The sequence below is a fragment of the Macaca thibetana genome, chromosome 5 (assembly GCF_024542745.1).
Source record: "Macaca thibetana thibetana isolate TM-01 chromosome 5, ASM2454274v1, whole genome shotgun sequence".
NCBI classification, from domain to species: domain Eukaryota; kingdom Metazoa; phylum Chordata; class Mammalia; order Primates; family Cercopithecidae; genus Macaca; species Macaca thibetana.
In genome coordinates this window covers 95,689,668-95,708,493 of record NC_065582.1, presented here as the reverse complement: position 1 = coordinate 95,708,493, position 18,826 = coordinate 95,689,668, and the positions used below count along the sequence as shown (strand labels likewise).

At 35.8% G+C, this 18,826-nt stretch overlaps 1 protein-coding gene across 4 annotated transcripts in view; it reads left to right on the top strand.

Moving 5' to 3' along the window:
• GRID2 (glutamate ionotropic receptor delta type subunit 2) overlaps positions 1–18,826 on the top strand; it is a 1,531,999-nt gene that overhangs the window by 933,901 nt on the left and 579,272 nt on the right. For all 4 annotated transcript variants that reach the window (XM_050790431.1, XM_050790433.1, XM_050790430.1 and 1 more), the window contains exon 7: positions 4,737–4,898. In XM_050790431.1, the coding sequence (XP_050646388.1) occupies positions 4,737–4,898 (162 nt within the window). The remainder of the gene's footprint in view (positions 1–4,736; positions 4,899–18,826) is intronic.

Sequence of the window (18,826 nt, the reverse complement as noted above, 5' to 3'; positions counted from 1 at the left end):
TTTGGCTGCTAATGGAGAGAAAACAGAAACATTCCAACACTTTTGCTCCTGCTTTCTCCATCTAAGAAAAATTGTCTTCAAATTAGGAAGCTTAGAGTAAAATTCATTAAAAGAAAGTCATCCACTGGTTTACAAGGAACAGGGAGATAGTAAGAGTAGACCCACTGCTTTGAATTAGGCTTGCCAAATAATTGCTCAGAGTACCAATCAGTCAGCAGGAATGATCAAAATATGATAGCTCAAAAATACTGGAGAAACACTTAAGAAGAGGACCAAGGTACAGGAGATAGGTGTATTGTCCCAATTGTTGAAAGGAAGGAAAAAAGATTCTCATGGAATTTAGCATATTAAATGTTACTATTTAGGTAAACTGTAGAATATATTACTAAATCAATGGTTTGGAATACTTCAGATAAGACAACAGGGCTCCCAATGCCATCGGTGTGTGATGTTCCCCTTCCTGAGTCCAAGTGATCTCATTGTTCAGTTCCCACCTATGAGTGAGAACATGCGCTGTTTGGTTTTCTGTTCTTGCAATAGTTTGCTGAGAATGATAGTTTCCAGCTGCATCCATGCCCTACAAAGGACACAAACTCATCCTTTTTTATGGCTGCATAGTATTCTATGGTGTATATGTGCCACATTTTCTTAATCCAGTCTGTCACTGATGGACCTGATGTATTGACGAGTTGATGGGTGCTGATGAGTTGATGGGTGCAGCACACCAACATGGCACAAGTATACATATGTAAGAAACCTGCACGTTGTGCACATGTACCCTAGAGCTTAAAGTATAATTTAAAAAAAAAAAAAAAAAAAAAAAAACAAGAAAAAAAAAAAACAACAACAACAGGGCTTCCTTAAAAACAAGCACTGCCAAACTAAGCCCTTATTTATAGTTTTGTTTGTTTGTTTGTTTGTTTTTTAGATTGGGAGAATGTCATAAACCTATATGTTGCTTATTGATTTTTTGCATGGTGTTTGACAAATTTTTGCCTGAAATCGTTAGGAAAGATATTGAAAAGTCTTGATAGAATGATGACATTCAAACATTTTCACTGACGGGCTCCTAAAGGCAGAAGATAGTGAACACTCTGGCCTGAGATAGAAAGCAAAATAAAGCTCAAAAATATTTAAGTCTCATTATTACCTTCAGAAGTTATAACATTTGTGTATATATAATTAAAAGTAATACTCCAAATGATTTGCCAATTGAACTATTTAGTTGTTTTTCTCCAAATCTTCAAACAAAATTAATATTAATATCTAAATGAATCAATCAAATCTTCAAGCAATATTGATATGACTAGAATATGCCTTAGATATATTCTGTGGCTTCGAGCACTTCCTGATATCCACAACCTACCACCAGAGTTCCTTTGTCCTGAGTTTGAGGATTGTAGAACCAGATGAATATTCAAACTGCACTGATAAATATTCTATTCCTGAAATGCAAGGAACTGTCTATGGTCATTCACAAGATTCTATTCTTGGACCTAATATTTTTTAAATGTCTATCACTGCATGAATGAAAATGAATAAAACATGCCTATCAAATTTGTAAATGGCATAAAGCTAGAAGAGAAAGTTTATGTTGTACTAGATAATCAAGTTCCAAATTGTTAGTGTTGACTAAATAATAAGCCTAAAATTTGAAACAGCACAGATAAAGTATAAGTTCAAAATCAATTACATGAAACCTAGATGGAAGAATCCTGGTTTGACAATTGTTCAGATTCCTTAAGTTGAAGGTAAATTCGGTGTGTGTATCGCACAAATCATATTTGCAATAACTATTTTAATATAGTTGTGGTCTGTATGTCAGAAGAATTTTGCTAAGATAAAGAGATCTAATGTCTTACACTATTCTCTCCTAGTCAGATCACATCTGTAATAATGTGTCAATTCTGGATACTAAATTTTTAACAGAAACGTTGAAACACAAGAGAAAAATGAGAACTAAGATGATCAGCCTAGAAACTATACCAGGTGATGAAAACTAAAAGAAAGATATTTCAAAGCAAGCCATAGATGGTGTCAAATATTGAAAGCTTGTCACGTAGAGGAGGTGAGTGTGGAGGTTTGGTGATGTCAAAGGACAAATGTAGTGCCAATAAGGTAGGGAGGAATGATTGGTTATATGTGACATACTAGAGTCTATGATTTTAGAGGTGGTGCATGTTTCTGTCCAGTCAGTAAATGGTCATTTGTGTTGGTCGAGGCCTAAGTAGAAGTGAAGATCATCTGTATAGGAATTGAAGTGACCTTTTAAAATGCTGAGAGGTAGTTTGGTATTATTGTGAAGGAGGGGTCAAAGGCCTTACAAATAAAAAAATGACCAAAATCTCAGTTAATGATGACAGAAAAAAGCGATAAAGTGTAGCATAGGAAAGAATGTGAAGCTCGAAGAATGGGCACTGGCCTGCAGTCAAAAAGTGTCAGATTAGGAGGGGTAATGAAAAGCTCGGAGAATATTACCACCACTTCTTGATCCTGCAGTTTGGAATGTGGACAAATGAGGAGACATAGTCATTTACTGAAAACGCCTGTCACGTAATAGGTACAAAGTACTCACCTTTAAGACTAGCATAGATGCTCAAAATACATGCCTCAGGGTCTGCAAAAGAGAATGTGCCTCAGCAGTGTCAGGTTTGGATAAAACCCAGGTTACCAGAATTTTCATGTCTCAACTTCCGTCAAACACACTTGGCTTTAAAATTGACTTTCGTTTTTTCTCCTCTCTCCATCCTTTGTCTTCTTTTACTTGACAAGTCTTTATCAAAAACCAAATATGTGCTAGGCTTTAGGCTAAGTCTAAGAGAAATAAATTATAGGGAAAAATGGAAGAGAAAAGATATACAGTATGAGTCCCCATCTAGGAGGAATTTATTTTTTCTGGAAAAGGTAGATTTTAAAAAAGATTTAGTATTCTGATATGTTTCAAAGGCTTATGCACTGTGTGTTCCAGTAGATAAAAAGAGGTGGTCTTTGAACTAAATATTGAGAAATGTTAACTAGTTGGAGAAAGGTGAGGAGATAGCAAGGGATGCTTCCCCAACAATCTTAAATACATGTTCACCAAAGGGAAGAGTAAAATAAAGCTAGAGAAGGAAGAGGAAGTAAGTTTCAGGCAGTAGAACCAGGAGAGGTTAGGAAAGGGCAGACGGTTGTGTGTTATTTTGATTTCCCTGGATGTGTGTCCTTCATGTAATTTATATATTTTCCTGTTGGGTCTTTACTGCCTAATTCCAACCTGGATGTTGATTCATGGACTAGATTTAGCTGTATAGCAGATTTCAGCCATTCTTTTGTAGTCTATCTAGTAATTATTGGGCAAAATGGGGAGTGGCTGGGATGGGGAGTGAAAATAGTCAGTCCTGATATGTCCTTATGAAAGACAAACTTGCATTGCACGTAATGCATTGAGTGTTCAATGTCTCTTCAAAAAAGTCCTGTAAGTATTATATATATAAAATGATACTTCACAAACACAAATGATTGAAGATTTACATGGTATGTAAAAGAAAACTCACAAGGCACTGTTAGGAATTTCTTATTAAAAGCTCTGAATAGCATCAGACTCTAATTATCTCAATAGCCAGAGCTTAGTACCATCCTGTGATGTGGGTAGACTACTTTAAAAATTTCCTCCATGATTAAATATACCCCGAGGACAATCCATATACTCTCCCATGTATTTTTAGGAAAAACCGCGATAACAATATCCTTCTAAAAATCTGAAAAACACAAATGCTTTAAGATGGAATTAATTTTCATCACTACATTGATTCCTCATTTTTTAAATTTTATATTGAGTTTTTCCTTCAGAGGAAATATAACATTAAGCAGCTTTTATTGACCAAGGATTCCTTTTGGTATTACGTTTTCTGAATAATTTTTAACTTCTTCGAAAAATAAGCAGCTTTGATAATTAATCGACAGTATAAATAGTATCTCTGGCAAAACTTAATTGTAAGAATGCAGTTAACCTTAGCAAAAAAAAAAAAAAGGCTATAATTTATTTTTCAACCTATGTAGAAAGAAGCTAATAACATGGTTGCCTTAGAAGAAGCAAGTGTTAATGTAAACACACATTCACAAACAGTTAATAGTTTATGATATTTGTGAAATCAATGAATTGTAATGCATGTGTATACCTGTATAATTTTGTATAGATCCTTGATCACAATAATATTTATAAATGGTCCTGTTCTTTCATTATTTCCTTACAGAGTCTCCATATACACAAACATACACACAGTTGACTGCTTCCTTTTTATGTACCTATGACACTCATATATGAGATCAAGTTGATATTTTTCCATCTGAATAACTAGAATGCAAAACCTTAACATATTCAGAAAATGTATTATTCAGTTTGTCCTTCCAATCTTAAACCCTTAGATTCTTACCTTCTCAGAGAGAAATAAGGGCCAATGATTTTCTCAGGTCTAACACTAACAGCCTTATCTCTGTCAAAATTTCTTTCTTTCTTTTTTTAATCTTCTCTTTCACACCAAAATAAGCTGAAAAAGCAATTGAGGCATACAATCAGACAAGACTTCATTCTCAACGACAAAATTGCCCAGGAAATGACAAAAGAAACCTTCTGCTTAATAACTCAGTAAACCAGCCATCTATGACATGAACAGAAGCAGCTGAGACAATTATTTTTTTCCTTATTCTTGATGACTGGTGTCAATGATTCTAATGATCACTTTCTAATGTCTTTTCAGATTTCCAACCTTTACATATATGACACGGTGCTTCTGCTTGCTAATGCCTTTCATAAGAAGCTGGAAGACCGAAAGTGGCACAGCATGGCAAGTCTGTCATGTATCAGAAAGAACTCAAAGCCATGGCAGGGTGGGCGCTCCATGTTGGAGACCATCAAGAAGGTAACTTCTTAATTTTCATGTAAAAAGGATAGGGTAAATAATTATTTGATATATTTTAGAAAAAAGGGTTTCCTCTCTAATATTTCTGCCAATTCAAAGCACAAAACAGTGTAATGGGGAAATAAAATATTGAAAAAGGAAAAAGGTGAGAAAGTCATCAACATATAAAAAGGGGAGGCTTCCTTATTTATTCATAAGGGAATTTTATGCGAGTAAAAAATGTGTGGTTGAGATATACTGACTTAACTGTCACTAGCATTAGAGATACTGAAATTATTTTGGTGCCTGTCACGAAGTACAAAAGGCTTTTAAAAGACATACATCATCCACTAAAAAAAAAAAAAAAAAAAAAAACCAGTAGACTCAATTAGCACTTTTCCAGTTAGATAATATACATGGTAAGAGATTGAACGTGATGGTCTTTAATTTATCTCATGATAAGGATAGGATTCATAAGTAGATAACATGTTGCAGCATTTGTGAACTATTTGGGGTAACTGATTGCATTATTCTTCTTCACTGTCAATGTGTTGCTTCTCCCAGCTGTGAATCTGTTTGGCTTAGCTACCTGTTCCATTCCCAGAAGGCAGTTTATGTTGTTTAGCTCCTCTCAGTGGTGTAAGCATTCTGTAGTTTATTAGACTCTTTGTCATGTCATCCTTCCTGACATTTTCCATTTGTCTTGCACAGGCTCTTGGATTTAAAATGAAATGATTAATAAAACAAACAAATTCTCCCATACCCTTTACACAAAGGAGACAGACATTTGGAAGCTTATGTTTTTTATTTTATCCATCCTTTTTCTTTCGCATGTATTTTCCTTTCTTCCCGGAAAACAAAAGAAAAATAGCTAGTCAAATGAAATATAAATGACCTTAAAAAGTCAGAGTAAAATATAAAAAAATAATATTAGAAGTAAGCTAGGAGTACAAAAACTAGAAGTAGAGGAAATAAATATTTTAAATAGAGAAGAGCCTGAATCTTTCTATCGGTATTTGTATCAGTCCCTTTTCTGCTGTTCTAACTGTTTACCACAAATTGGGAAATGTATAAAAAACAGAAGTTTTTTCCACATGGTTCTCAAGACTGGGAAGTCCAAGACTGTGGCACCCACATCTGGAGAGGGTCATCTCATGGCAGAAGGGCATCACATGGTGAGCAGCTGCACAAGATAGAGCGAAAAGGGGGGGCAAGACTTCCTGGATAACTAATCCACTCCCATTATTGGACATTAATCTATTCATGAGGTGGCATCCTCATAACCTAATCACCTCAATGTCCCTATCCTTAATACCATAACAGTAGCAAATAAGTTTCAATGTGAGTTTAGGAGGGGACACTAAAATCATAGTACTCCATCCCTGGACCCCCAAAACTCATATCCTTCTTACATATAAAATATATTCATTCTATCCCTATAGTTCCAAAAGTTTTAACTTGTTTCAGCATTAACTCAAAAGTCCAAATTTCAAAGTCTCATTTAAATCAGATATGGGTGAGACTCACATGATTCATCATGACACAAATTTCTTCCAGCTGTGAAACTATGAATTCAAAACTGATTATCTACTTCCAAAATGCAGTGGTGGGACAGTCATAGGATAGACATTTCTATTCCAAAACAGAGAAATAGGCAAGAAAAGAACGATAACTGGTCCTAAGTAAGTCTAAAACTCAACACAAAAAATAACATTAAGTCATAAAGCCGAGAAACAATGTCCTTTTATTCCATGTCCTAATTTCTGGATCCACTAGAACAGGGATTGGGCCTGCAAGGCCTCAGGCAACCCTGTTCCCAGGGCTTTGATGAACTCAGCTTCTGCAGCTCTCACAGGTTGGAGTGACACACTGTTTTAGTCCTACAGTTCTGTGGTCTTAGGGATGGTCCCACTTCCATGGCTCCAGTAGTCATTGCCCTAATGGAAACTCTTTGTGGCAAGTCCAACCCCACATTTTTACTCAACATTGTCTTAGTAGAGGCTCTCTGTGGTGGTTTCACTTTGGAGACAAGTCTCTGCCTAGGTCTTCATGCTTTTTGTGACATCCTTGGAAATCTTGGTGCAGGAACCCATAGCCACAGTTCTCACACTCTGTATGCCTGAAGGTATAACACCATATTGATGCTGCCACAGCTTACCATTTGCACTCTACAGAGTGACAGCCCAAGCTTCACCTGAGTCCACTTGAGCCATAACTGGTGCAACTGAAGAATGTTACACTGGAATGTGGGGAGAAGAGTTGCTAGGTGACCCTGGACAGGGAACCTATGATGAGTGCCTTGGGCATATCCCCTGAAATCATTTTGCCTTCCTAGAGCCTGTGAGGGCAGCAGCAGCTTCAGAGATTTTTGAAATTCCTTTTAAATTCCTTTTAAATCTTTCTCCTATTGTCCTGATAAATAGCACATCGCTCCTTTGTAGCCATATTAATATCTTTAGCAAACACTACTTGACTGCACCCTTGGCATTCTCTCCTGAGAGTCTCGCTTTGTCGCCCAGGCTGGAGTGCAGTGGTGTGATCTTGGCTCATTGAAGCCTCCGCCTGCTGAGTTCAGGCAATTCTCCTGCCCCAGCCTCCTGAGTAGCTGGGAATACAGCCACGTGCCACCACACCTGGCTAATTTGTTTTGTATTTTCAGTAGAAACAGGGTTTCACTATGTTGGCCAGACTGGTCTCGATCTCCTGACCTCATGATCTGCCTGCCTTGGCCTCACAAAGTGCTGGAATTACAGGTGTGAGCCACCGCACCTAGCCCTGAACATACGTTTTCACTCTTTACATAGCCAGCCTGTAAGTTTTTCAAATGTTTTGTCTGCTTCTCTCTTAAATATAAAATCTATCTTTAAGTCATTTCTTTCTCTCAGATCTTACTACATACAGGTAAAAGTAACCAGGCAGAAGCCTGAATACGCTGCTGTTTAGAAATTTCTTCAACCAGATACTCTACTTTATTGCCCCTAAGTTCTGCATTCTACAAAGTCTTAGACTATGGCCACAATTCAGCCAGGGTGTTTGTTACGTTGCAGCAAGGATGGCTTTCAATCCAGTTTCCAATACCCTGTTCCTCATTTTTGTCTGAGACCTCATCAGAATATCCTTTACTCTCCAGATTTTTATGAGTATTCTGGTCACAACAAATTAAATAAACTCTTAAGAAGATTCAGACTTTCTCTACAGCTCTCTCTTCCAAGCCCTCACTAGAATTGCCCTTAAAGCTCTACTCAGAGCAGTACAATTTTTTTTTTTTTTTTTTTTTTTTTTTTGAGACGGAGTCTCGCTCTGTCGCCCAGCCCAGGCTGGAGTGCAGTGGCGCGATCTCGGCTCACTGCAAGCTCCGCCTCCCGGGTTCACGCCATTCTCCTGCCTCAGCCTCCCGAGTAGCTGGGACTACAGGCGCCCACAACCGCGCCCGGCTAATTTTTTGTATTTTTAGTAGAGACGGGGTTTCACCGTGGTCTCGATCTCCTGACCTTGTGATCCGCCCTCCTCGGCCTCCCAAAGTGCTGGGATTACAGGCGTGAGCCACCGCGCCCGGCCCAGAGCAGTACAATTTTTTATTCCTAGTCCGATCCTTCAAATTCTTCAAGCCCCTACCTTTATGCAGTTCCAAAGTCACTTCCACATATTCAAGTATGTATTATAGCCACAGCTCCACTGATTGGTACCAGTTTTCTCTCTTGATTTGTTTCTGCTGCTAGAATACGATAGACTTTGTAATTTATTAAGAACAGAAATTTATTTGGCACACAGTTCTGGAACTGGGACATCCAAGGGCTCGGGGCTGGCATCTGATAAGGGTTATCCTAGGTGAAAGGACACCACTTGGCAAGCAAGTGCATGAGACAGAGACAAAAAGGGGACCAAACTCTTGTGACAATTAACCCACTACTGCAATAACAGCATTATTCCATTCATGAAGGCAGAACTCTCATGACCTCAATCATCTCTTAAAGTTTCTACTTCTTAATACCATTACAATGGCAATTACATTTCAAGATGAGTTTTGGTGGGGATTTCAAACCATCGTAATGTTGTGTCTTCTTTGCCAAGGAAAATTTTAATGAGAATTTTGGCTGTTATCAACAAAAGTACTTGAGAATTAAATGTATTGAATATATTGGCAGAGAAAGACTTTTCAACTGAAAAATGAATAAGTCTAATCTAGCTTCAAGCTGTTGCCAAAATCTTCCAGCGTTATCTATGTAGAGAGCTGACAGGTATAAATCCAAGGGAGGTTATTGAACATGATTCTAATCCTGCCAATTTATTAATTCATGGTTTGGCTAGGATGTAGGAACCTGAATATATTTATTCTTCTGAAGCTTTCATACAAAGACAAAATAATAGATTAAGAGGTTTCTTAGGAAACACTTATTTAGTGAGAGGATCAGGAGGAAGGAAAGAGAGACACCATAATATGTCAGTATTTCTCATGTGGAAATTTAATATATAAGATACTACTATTAGAAAATTTATAACCCAAACAATTATTTAATACAATAATTACGAAATTTTATTTTGTGGGACTATGTGTACATTTGTCCCTCTCAGCTTCTGCCCCAGTGTCATGTTTTAAAGAAATGTATCGGCCGGGCGCGGTGGCTCAAGCCTGTAATCCTAGCACTTTGGGAGGCCGAGATGGGTGGATCACGAGGTCAGGAGATCGAGACCATCCTGGCTAACACGGTGAAACCCCGTCTCTACTAAAAATACAAAAAACTAGCCGGGCGAGGTGGCGGGCACCTGTAGTCCCAGCTACTCGGGAGGCTGAGGCAGGAGAATGGCGTAAACCCAGGAGGCGGAGTTTGCAGTGAGCTGAAATCCGGCCACTGCACTCCAGCCCGGGCGACACAGCGAGACTCCATCTCAAAAAAAAAAAAAAAAAAAAAAAAAGAAATGTATCCATTATTTGTGTCAAGAAACTCAGTTGGAATAATATACATGATTACAAGTGTTCAATGTTATATTTTTGTCTCATATTTCAAACTGACCTTAAAATTGATTTTTTTTAATTATATTACTTTCTGCATCATATGTGTAGTTTTGGTCACCTGTTTAGATGTCAGTGTTGATGATACTCCACACATCAAGTGAGAAAGAAAGTTCATTATTCACATAGAGACTCTCAGGAAGAGCAGAATGGCCCCAACCAGATTCAGGCTGGCTTGGGCAAAACAGAGGGAATTGCCTGGGCCTTTTTGGTGACTGGAGATTAGGGCTGGGAAAAGATTTCCACTCATGTGGGCTGGAGATTTGAGAAGGTCAAGTTTCCCACAGGTGTCAAATAAGTAGGTGCAGGAAGGCCTGTCTTAATAAGACTGTACAGATGTGGGGTCAAAGAAAGGGAGGGTAAGGCTTAAAAAGAAGTCAGTAGCCAGCAACACAAATGAGGTCAGGCTCCTTATTACAATGGGAATATTCTAGTGATAAAAGTTTTAATTACATTCAAGTAAATACAAAATGCCTATATTAAGGGCATGCTACATACACATTACATACAATTTGTGCTGCTACACAAATTGCAATCAAGAAGAGAACAAGTTCCTATCCCTAATTTATATTCTTATTATGGGGAATGAAACAAAAGAATTAAAAATAATGTCATTGACATAGCAGTATAAATGTCTAGTAATGGGCAAGGTTGCTGTTTCTCAGGTACTCTTGTGTACCTGAGCTTTATAATTTATTGTATGAATTGGTAGAATAAGTGCCTCCTCATTTTTATTCTTTTTTAAAACTAGCGGTTAATGCTTTCATGTTCATTTCTGCCAAATATTATCAGCAGCCCTGTGCCATTGTTATTTACATGGATGTTGTATAATATTTTTGAAGGAATTATAGTTTTAAAAATATTGAGTCTTTCCATCTATAACACGGCATCCATCCATATAGTCAGCTTTTTGTAAACCTGATTAAAGATTTATAGTATTCTTCACACATATTTTCATTGTATTTGTTTCTAAAATTTTATAGGATGTGTGTGTGCATGCGTGTGTGTGTGTGTGCATGTGTGTGTGTGTGTGTGTGTGTGCATGCTATCATAAATGAGATATGTTCCATTAGATTTTCAAACTAGTTATTGTAGGTGTTAAAGGAAGATATTGATATTTCATATATTTTTTTGACTGACCTGATCAACTTTCCAAACTTAATTACTGGTTCTCTTGTGTTTTTTAAATACAGATTGATATCATTGTCAAATAAAATTAATCACTCCAATTCTAATACTGTATGTATTGACATAGACTTAAAAAGCAGCATGCAACAAGTATACTCTTAAACACACCAGGGGCATTATGTGAAAAGAGGATTTTTAAAAAATTTTGTAAAGAAAGCATTCTTCTATTTTTGTTTTACTATATTATGCACTTAAGTTCTTTTACATTTTTATTAGTAACTTATGCAGTTATAGCAAGTCACAATAAAGAGTAGCAAGTCACAATAAAGTTAATCTAACCTTTTTACTCCATGTTTAGGTATAGAAAACTAAGCTTCAGAAAAATTAAATGATGTACTAAGTGTTGCGTAGCTAACTAGCTTTAAATACCAGGTTTTTTTGGTTTCTAATTTGGTGTCTGTATACTTTGCCATTTACCATTTTTGTTGTTCATGGCAATCATTTTTGTTCACTCCTGTCAAAGTCACTTGGCTAAATGCACACCAAGAAATCACGGGAATAAACACCCTCGGTTAATATTAAATAAATCATATTTAAGTTTTAATATGGCTTGTTTTTCAATTTTTAGTTTATTATGAGAAGCTATATTGTTGTAGCCTCTCATGAAAACTGTATTTATATATTGGGAAAGAGTTTTCATGTTGTATAATTAAATTTGTTAGTGTTATGTAACCTAGAGCAAGCTTTCAAACTTTTTAAACTGTATAAATACAATCAATAAATTTCAGCTACTAAGGAAAAGAGTAGGAGAGGATTTCCACAGACTCCCACCACAATCAGTTCTTAGAACTACAATTTTAAAAACACTCCCCTGGGATATTTAGACGTCAATTTACCCAGTGCGGATCTACCTTCTTGGAATAGTGCCATGTCATTGCAACACGAGTAGCCTGTTTTTATTTACAGGAGTGTACTATATTTAAATAGAAATCATTTTTCATTTTTTTCTTAGTGTTAATATTTTTAATACTGAAACAATTTCCAAGAGGGCACTTCATTCATGTATTCATGTATTCTTTTAACAGATATTTATCGAATGTCTATACTGTAGAATGTTCTGTGCAAACTCAGTTATGGGATTATCCCCCACCAAAAAAAAAAAAAAAAAAAAGAGGAAATCTAGAGGCCAGTAGTGAATATTGACTAACTATACAAAGAGCTCTTTGGCCAGAAACAACAAAAGGACCCAAATGTGGTAAATATAGGATACTGTAGAATCTTAGAGGAGAGTGTAATATGCCGTGGTAACAAACTGAGATAGCTGCTTCACAGCCAAGAAAGACATCTGAGCCTCTGTTCAGGAATTGCCATGAACAGAAATTGCTACACCCTCTTTCTAGGGGCAGCATGAATCCAATGAACAGTCATTACAAAACTAGAAATGTCTAAGTTCCTTTCTTCAAGGGACAAGTCTGAAGGGTTATCTATAGACTGGTCCATTGGATGACTTAAACTGGTATTGTATTTGCATCAGGCTTTCATTTCTTTCTCTGTCTAGTCCCTCTTCCCTCACTCCATTGCAAGTGCTCTCTCAATAGCACTTCAAATAAACCTCCTGCATACAAGCAAATCTCCATCTCAGACCTGTTTCCTTGAGAACACAACTTAGAAAATAGATTAGAAATATTTGCATGGAACTGATAGCATCTTAATGGAAATTTGAAAACTAGCAGGCTTAGGATATAAAAAGCTATGGAAGGAGGATATTTCAGGGGGTAGAATGCTGTAGCTGACATATCTATTAGAATAAATCATTTGTACAATGACAAAAGTTGATTAATTTACCAGAGTGCAGAGAACACATAAAATTGTTTTGACTGGAAAGTGATTTAGGAAAAAAATTATTTTGTGGGTAAATGTAAGACACTAAATAATTTTTTGATAAATCAGACCTGAATGTTAGAAAAAACACCTTTACCTCTTTCATTTAAGTTTTTTAAAAACTAAGAAAAATCTTAGATTCAAAATTAAACATAATATCACTGACAATTTTCTGTGTATTCTATATTAGTAAGTGAACTAAAATTTAATAGATCCTTAAAGCAAGTTCTTTTGCATTGTCTTAATTGACCAATTTCTGTTAAAAGTTTTGTAATTATTTTTAATATGGAATGTGAGAAAATAGAAAATATCAGTTTATGCAATATTTCAAATATTTAAGTACCAGTACATTTTCTCATATTGATATATGTTGAGCCCAGCATATATCAATATGATATCTGATAGTTATCTTGATATATGTTGATACCTCACAGAGTATTTTTTGAACTGATAAAAGTACTGAAATTATACCAATTCTTACATGGTAATTTATTCATTCAACAAATATTTATTGAATACTACCATATGTTGTACTACAAGATCAGAGAATAAGGAAGGAAAATAGAAATATCAAAAATAATTACAAGCATGATTTGTTCTACAAAAGGGTAAATACCAACTGTTCTAGAAATATGTCATGGGAGGGCCTACGTAGGCCTGAGAGTGATAGATAAGTGGAAATGTTTAGGCTAAGAAAGGAAAATTAAGAGTATTCCAGGAAAGGGGAAGGAAGAATGTTTCACACAAATGAAATAGAATGTTTCCAGGCTTGTAGGAAAGAGAGCTTAACACACCGAAGCATCTTAAATAAGCCCAAAGCAGCCAGAATAGAGACAGAATAGAGACATGGTTTCTAATTAGCTAAAAGGGGAAAGACCACCAAGGGTTTCATAAATGATGTCGAAATTTCCAAACGTTATTCCTTTATTCAAGGAATAACATGACATTGAAGGTTTTTTTTTTTTTTTTTTTAGATGGAGTCTCGCTCTGTCATCCAGGCTGGAGTGCAGTGGCATGATCTCAGCTCACTGTAACCTCTGCCTCCTGGGTTCAAGTGATTCTCCTGCCTCAGCCTCTTGAGTAGCTGGGATTACAGACATGCACCACCACACCCGGCGAGTTTTCATATTTTTAGTAGAGACAGGGTTTCACTATGTTGGGCAGAGTGGTCTCAAACTCCTGACCTCAGGTGATCCACCTCTCTCAGCCTTCCGAAGTGCTGGAATTACAGGCGTAAGCCACCACATCCAGCCGACACTGAAGTATTTTAAACGGGGTGGTGATAAAATCAGATTATCCCATGCCTGCCAAGTAGAGAATTCTGCAAATGCCCTTGAACCAGACTGACTGCATGACAGAACACCAATGAAGAGGCTAATCCTCTTACTTAGAGAAGACCCGGTTAGGGTATGGGCCATGGGATGGATAGAAGTAGATATCCTTGAGGATATTTACAGGATTGAAATAAGGTTTGGTGATTTAACACGTGTGTGTGAGGAAGACAAAGATTAAAATAATGATTCCTAGGTTAATGGTTGGGACAAAATGAGCTCTAATAAGTTGTCATGTTTGGTTTTGTGGGATTTTAAAAAGTCTGCATACTTAAAGAAATGGAGACATTACTTTTTGTGTAAAGCATTATGTATCATTTAGAATTTAGAAATCTGAAGGAAAGAGAGAGAATTTAGGAAAACATAATCTGGTTTACCACAAACAGTATTGTCTTGAAATATAAGGTAGCCTTTTTACAAAAATGTGTGCAAATAAACTTTTTGTCATAGGGGATTTAAAAACTGTCATCCATGCTCTTGGAATAGACCTCTCGTCGATTCACCGAGATACACTCCAGCTTCAGGTCATTTTAATCATAAAGTAGGTAAAGTGGAACAGATTTAATTTAATTCAGTTCAACATGCACTTCTGGGCAATTCACTATGATATAATATGTTATATTGAACACACAGTTTACATAGTTCAAAGGAAAAAAAAATGAGACACAAGTTAAAGTTTTCAATTTGGGTTCCACAGTTAACTGGTTGACTAGGCCTAAGGATCCCCTAAAATGGAGGCAGCATGATGACAATGCTTGTAACTTCCTGTTTACTTCTCAGCTAGCTGTGAGTTTCTACTATGAATGACTATTTGAGTGTATATGTATATATGCAAATATATGTATATATACACACACATAATGTTACATGGCAACTCAAATTTTCCTAGATATTTCCCATAAATTAAGTTCTTTGTATTTTTTTTTTTTTTTTTTTTGCATCTTGTATCTTAATTTCTATTTACCCATAAAAGTATTTCTTTGTTGGGTAGAAAATGTGGTATTTTTCTTGTTGGGAGTTTTTCTCTCTGAACCTGATGCTGATGAAACATGAAGGCATCAGGGCTCCCTACTGAGTCTGGCACCTCCCAGAGTGTTCACTTCCTTGCTGAGCCCATGCTTATATTAACAGATTATCCTTGGTTCCCACACACATCTGCAGGTTACAAGGAACTTAGGAATAAGTATAAGGAAATTAGGCAAGTATGATAAATATTTGATGTCCCACGTGATCCTCCAAAAGTAATTCTTAAGTTCCTTTGTCATTTCCAGTGTAGGAAAAGATCCTTCTTCATCATAAACGGAATGACATAAAGTCTCAGTAATTTTTTTTTTTTTACCTTTTCCCCAACCTTTCCCAGCCATAGGGAAATAATACATTTTGCCTTTTAGAAACTCATTGTCCAGTGGTAAATTATTCCCAACCTCTGATTCTCCTCTTTTAATTTTTCTACTCTTTGCCCTCGATATTTGATGTCCGCTGGTTTTTATATATCAAGTGGATGGATGAAATTAAAACAAATTTTATTTCATATTTTTAAAAAGGTTTACTCTGGCAGCAATTTTTACTGCCAATTTAAAGGACATTTAGAAATTATTTGTATGTGTTATTCATACTATCAATGTCCCATTAGCTTATATTGTTGAAAATCTGCTGCATCACCGAGAGATTAAAAAAATACAACCATGCATGCACAAAAATAATGACCATTCATTACCCCTTGACCAGCACACATTTTCACCAAGGCTCTGTTTTCAAGGTTAATTTGAGGATAGATGGAAAAAAGCTTTAAAGCGCTGGAATTTTCTATGGCAATCAAAAATCAGAGAGGTTAAGTCTGGGTGATATAACAATAGGTTTTAGTTAAAAGGTTTACTTGCTTGAAATACTGACCTCTCAGTCATCCCTGACATCTTCATGAGGGAAGGTTTCATTGATTTTACATGCCAACAGCTCATTAGGAATATAGCATAAGGAAAATAAATTACAAAGTCAAAAAGTTGAGCAAGGTAAGTAAACGCTGAAGCAAACTCAATGCAAGTTCCCCACTTTATTGTTTTCTGTACCTTTTTCAAGTAACCAAGTCATTCAGTGGAAGATAAAGTAAAGGATGAAGGCATGACCTGGAGTGGCCACGTGGGTATTGATTGAGAACAATAACACGACACCAGATTAGTCTAGTGCTCAAATGTGTAAACGTTTTAGGGTTATGGTAGTTTTTATGTAGCAATCATATTGATATATGATATATTTTTCCTAGAAATAAGCTACTAAAACAGAAATTTAAGATTCTGATATAATTAGAAGATATTATTCAGGTAGATGTATGGTTATAGATAAGAAAAACTTTTATAAAATATTCTGAATACAAGTAGAACTTATTTGTAATAATATAAGCTATACTTGTCAATCAAATTCCTACAGTATTTGTCATTTGGAGATACTAATGATAATAAGATGCACTGCACTTCAGTCTTTAAAATATAATTGGATATTTTGAGATATTAATAGTGAGCGCAGACTGGAATAGATTGGCAAAAATCAGATATATTGCCCTTATCAAAAATACAGGCAAGCAAAGGGTGCAAAGCAGAAAAAGTAGGAGATATTCTGCATGGCTCCCCAGGTTCTTTCTTCCCACACTGGAAATGCTGATTCTGTCTCCAAGGAGGGTTTCATAGGTTTACTTCTCACCACAGGGAGGATTTACATTATGAAACATTTCCATTTTTACCCTAAAAAACGTAAAGCTTCAGGACATTTTCTGAGGAGCCACAAACCGTTAATCCATAGATCTTGGGTTTATTTACTACAGTATTTCTTTAGCCTGGGATATCCTGCTAAGGGATTTCCCACCTAGTAAATATTACTAGTCTATTTACCTGGAGTTCCAGTTGTCAGGGAAATTAGACCCAACCTTCACCCTCAGTTGCTGCCCTGTCCACACACCAGGGAAAGGAATGAATACATTCTAGACCAGCTGCTTTAACTTTTTTCTCCCCAAGCTAACCAATGAAATGTAACTGAGTTGACATTTGCAACAATATTTTCCAAAGCCATCTAAATATTTAAGCATATAATACTTTTTGGCAAACCCAGTGAATTTTCATTAAAAAACAAGATTATGCCAACTTGTGAACTAAAAATCCTTCAGAAATAAAGAATTAAGTAACAGTGGAAGTAATGATGATAATAATAATAGTATTTAAGCTCTCACCACATGTCAAGAACTTTTCAGTATTCTGTACATGAATTATAAGAATCAGAATAATCTTCTAATGTAGGCACTGTTATTTTCCCATTTAACAGATCTAGTAATTGAGGCATAAATGAAATGGCTTAGCCTGGTTTACACAGCTAGTAGGTCCTGAAGCCATTCGTGAAACCCAGGAAGTGTGACCTATCTTCTTGACTGCTAAATCGTATATGAAAAGAGTATTGACATATCAAATGCACTAGGATTTTTATTAATAAAACCAGATAATAGTTTGGCTGATTAGGGAATAATAGTGAAGAATTAATTTTGTTGATTATTACTGTTATAAAAATACAATAGATTAAATATTAAAATTAGTGATTCAAGTAGGAAAACATCAATCAAAAATAGTTTATTGAATTCATCATGAACTTTGCATCAGGTGATTGGGCTACAAGGCACAGATGGAGTAGAAGGAAAAGCAAGCAGCATAATATTAATACCAGACGGAAAAGTCTGGAAACAGAGTTGCAGGTTATGTCAAGTGAGATATATTTAAATACCAACATCTTAGAGGTGATAATTAAAACAATTTACAAAACTGAGATCATTTGTTTTCTAAATAAATGTCATTACCAGGCCAAAATTTTAAGTTAGACATATTTTAGCATTGAAGTGACTGGGAGTGTGATTTTCATTGGTAAAATCCTAAATAATATGAAGGCTGATAAACTAAACTGAGAAAAGAATGATAAACAAGAAAGAGAGAAGTATGACCTACATTGCCATCTGTTGGATAAATGAACATCTGTCATGTTGAATGAAAGATGAAGCTTGGAATTCCCAGTGAATCTCAACAGCCAGCACTACCCGTTAAGAGCAAAAACAGATTTCAAGCCTAATTTAGCTTTCTTTTATTTTTGATTTGGAAAATATATTTAAAGAAGGTGCAAAATAATAAGCCTCTAATAATCTAGAAACCATGGATTTTAAGATCCCCAGGTATAATTTTAGATCAAATTTGAATGGAATTGTGCTAGAACAAAGAAGATTGTTGATATCTATCTTAAATAGATTTTATGCACTATGGAAACACCTTGTTTTCTGACTAATGGATCCATTCAAGTCACAAGGTATGGTGGCAAAAACTTGAGCCTGAAATTTAGTCTGAGCCCTAACATGGTTTCATTTTGAGAAGTCAGTTGACTTTTGGGGTCTAAATTTCTGTTTTTATGAAAAATAGATGAGGTTGGATTAAGGAATTTCCAAAGTTAGTTCAACTATACTCCTGTTTATGCTGTGTACCTATTTTAAAAAGTGGTCTGTTAAAACTGCATACTTTAAGTATTATTTCATAGATAGAAGTAGAGTTCCTAGAACTTCCTTTTATGTTTATTTATTT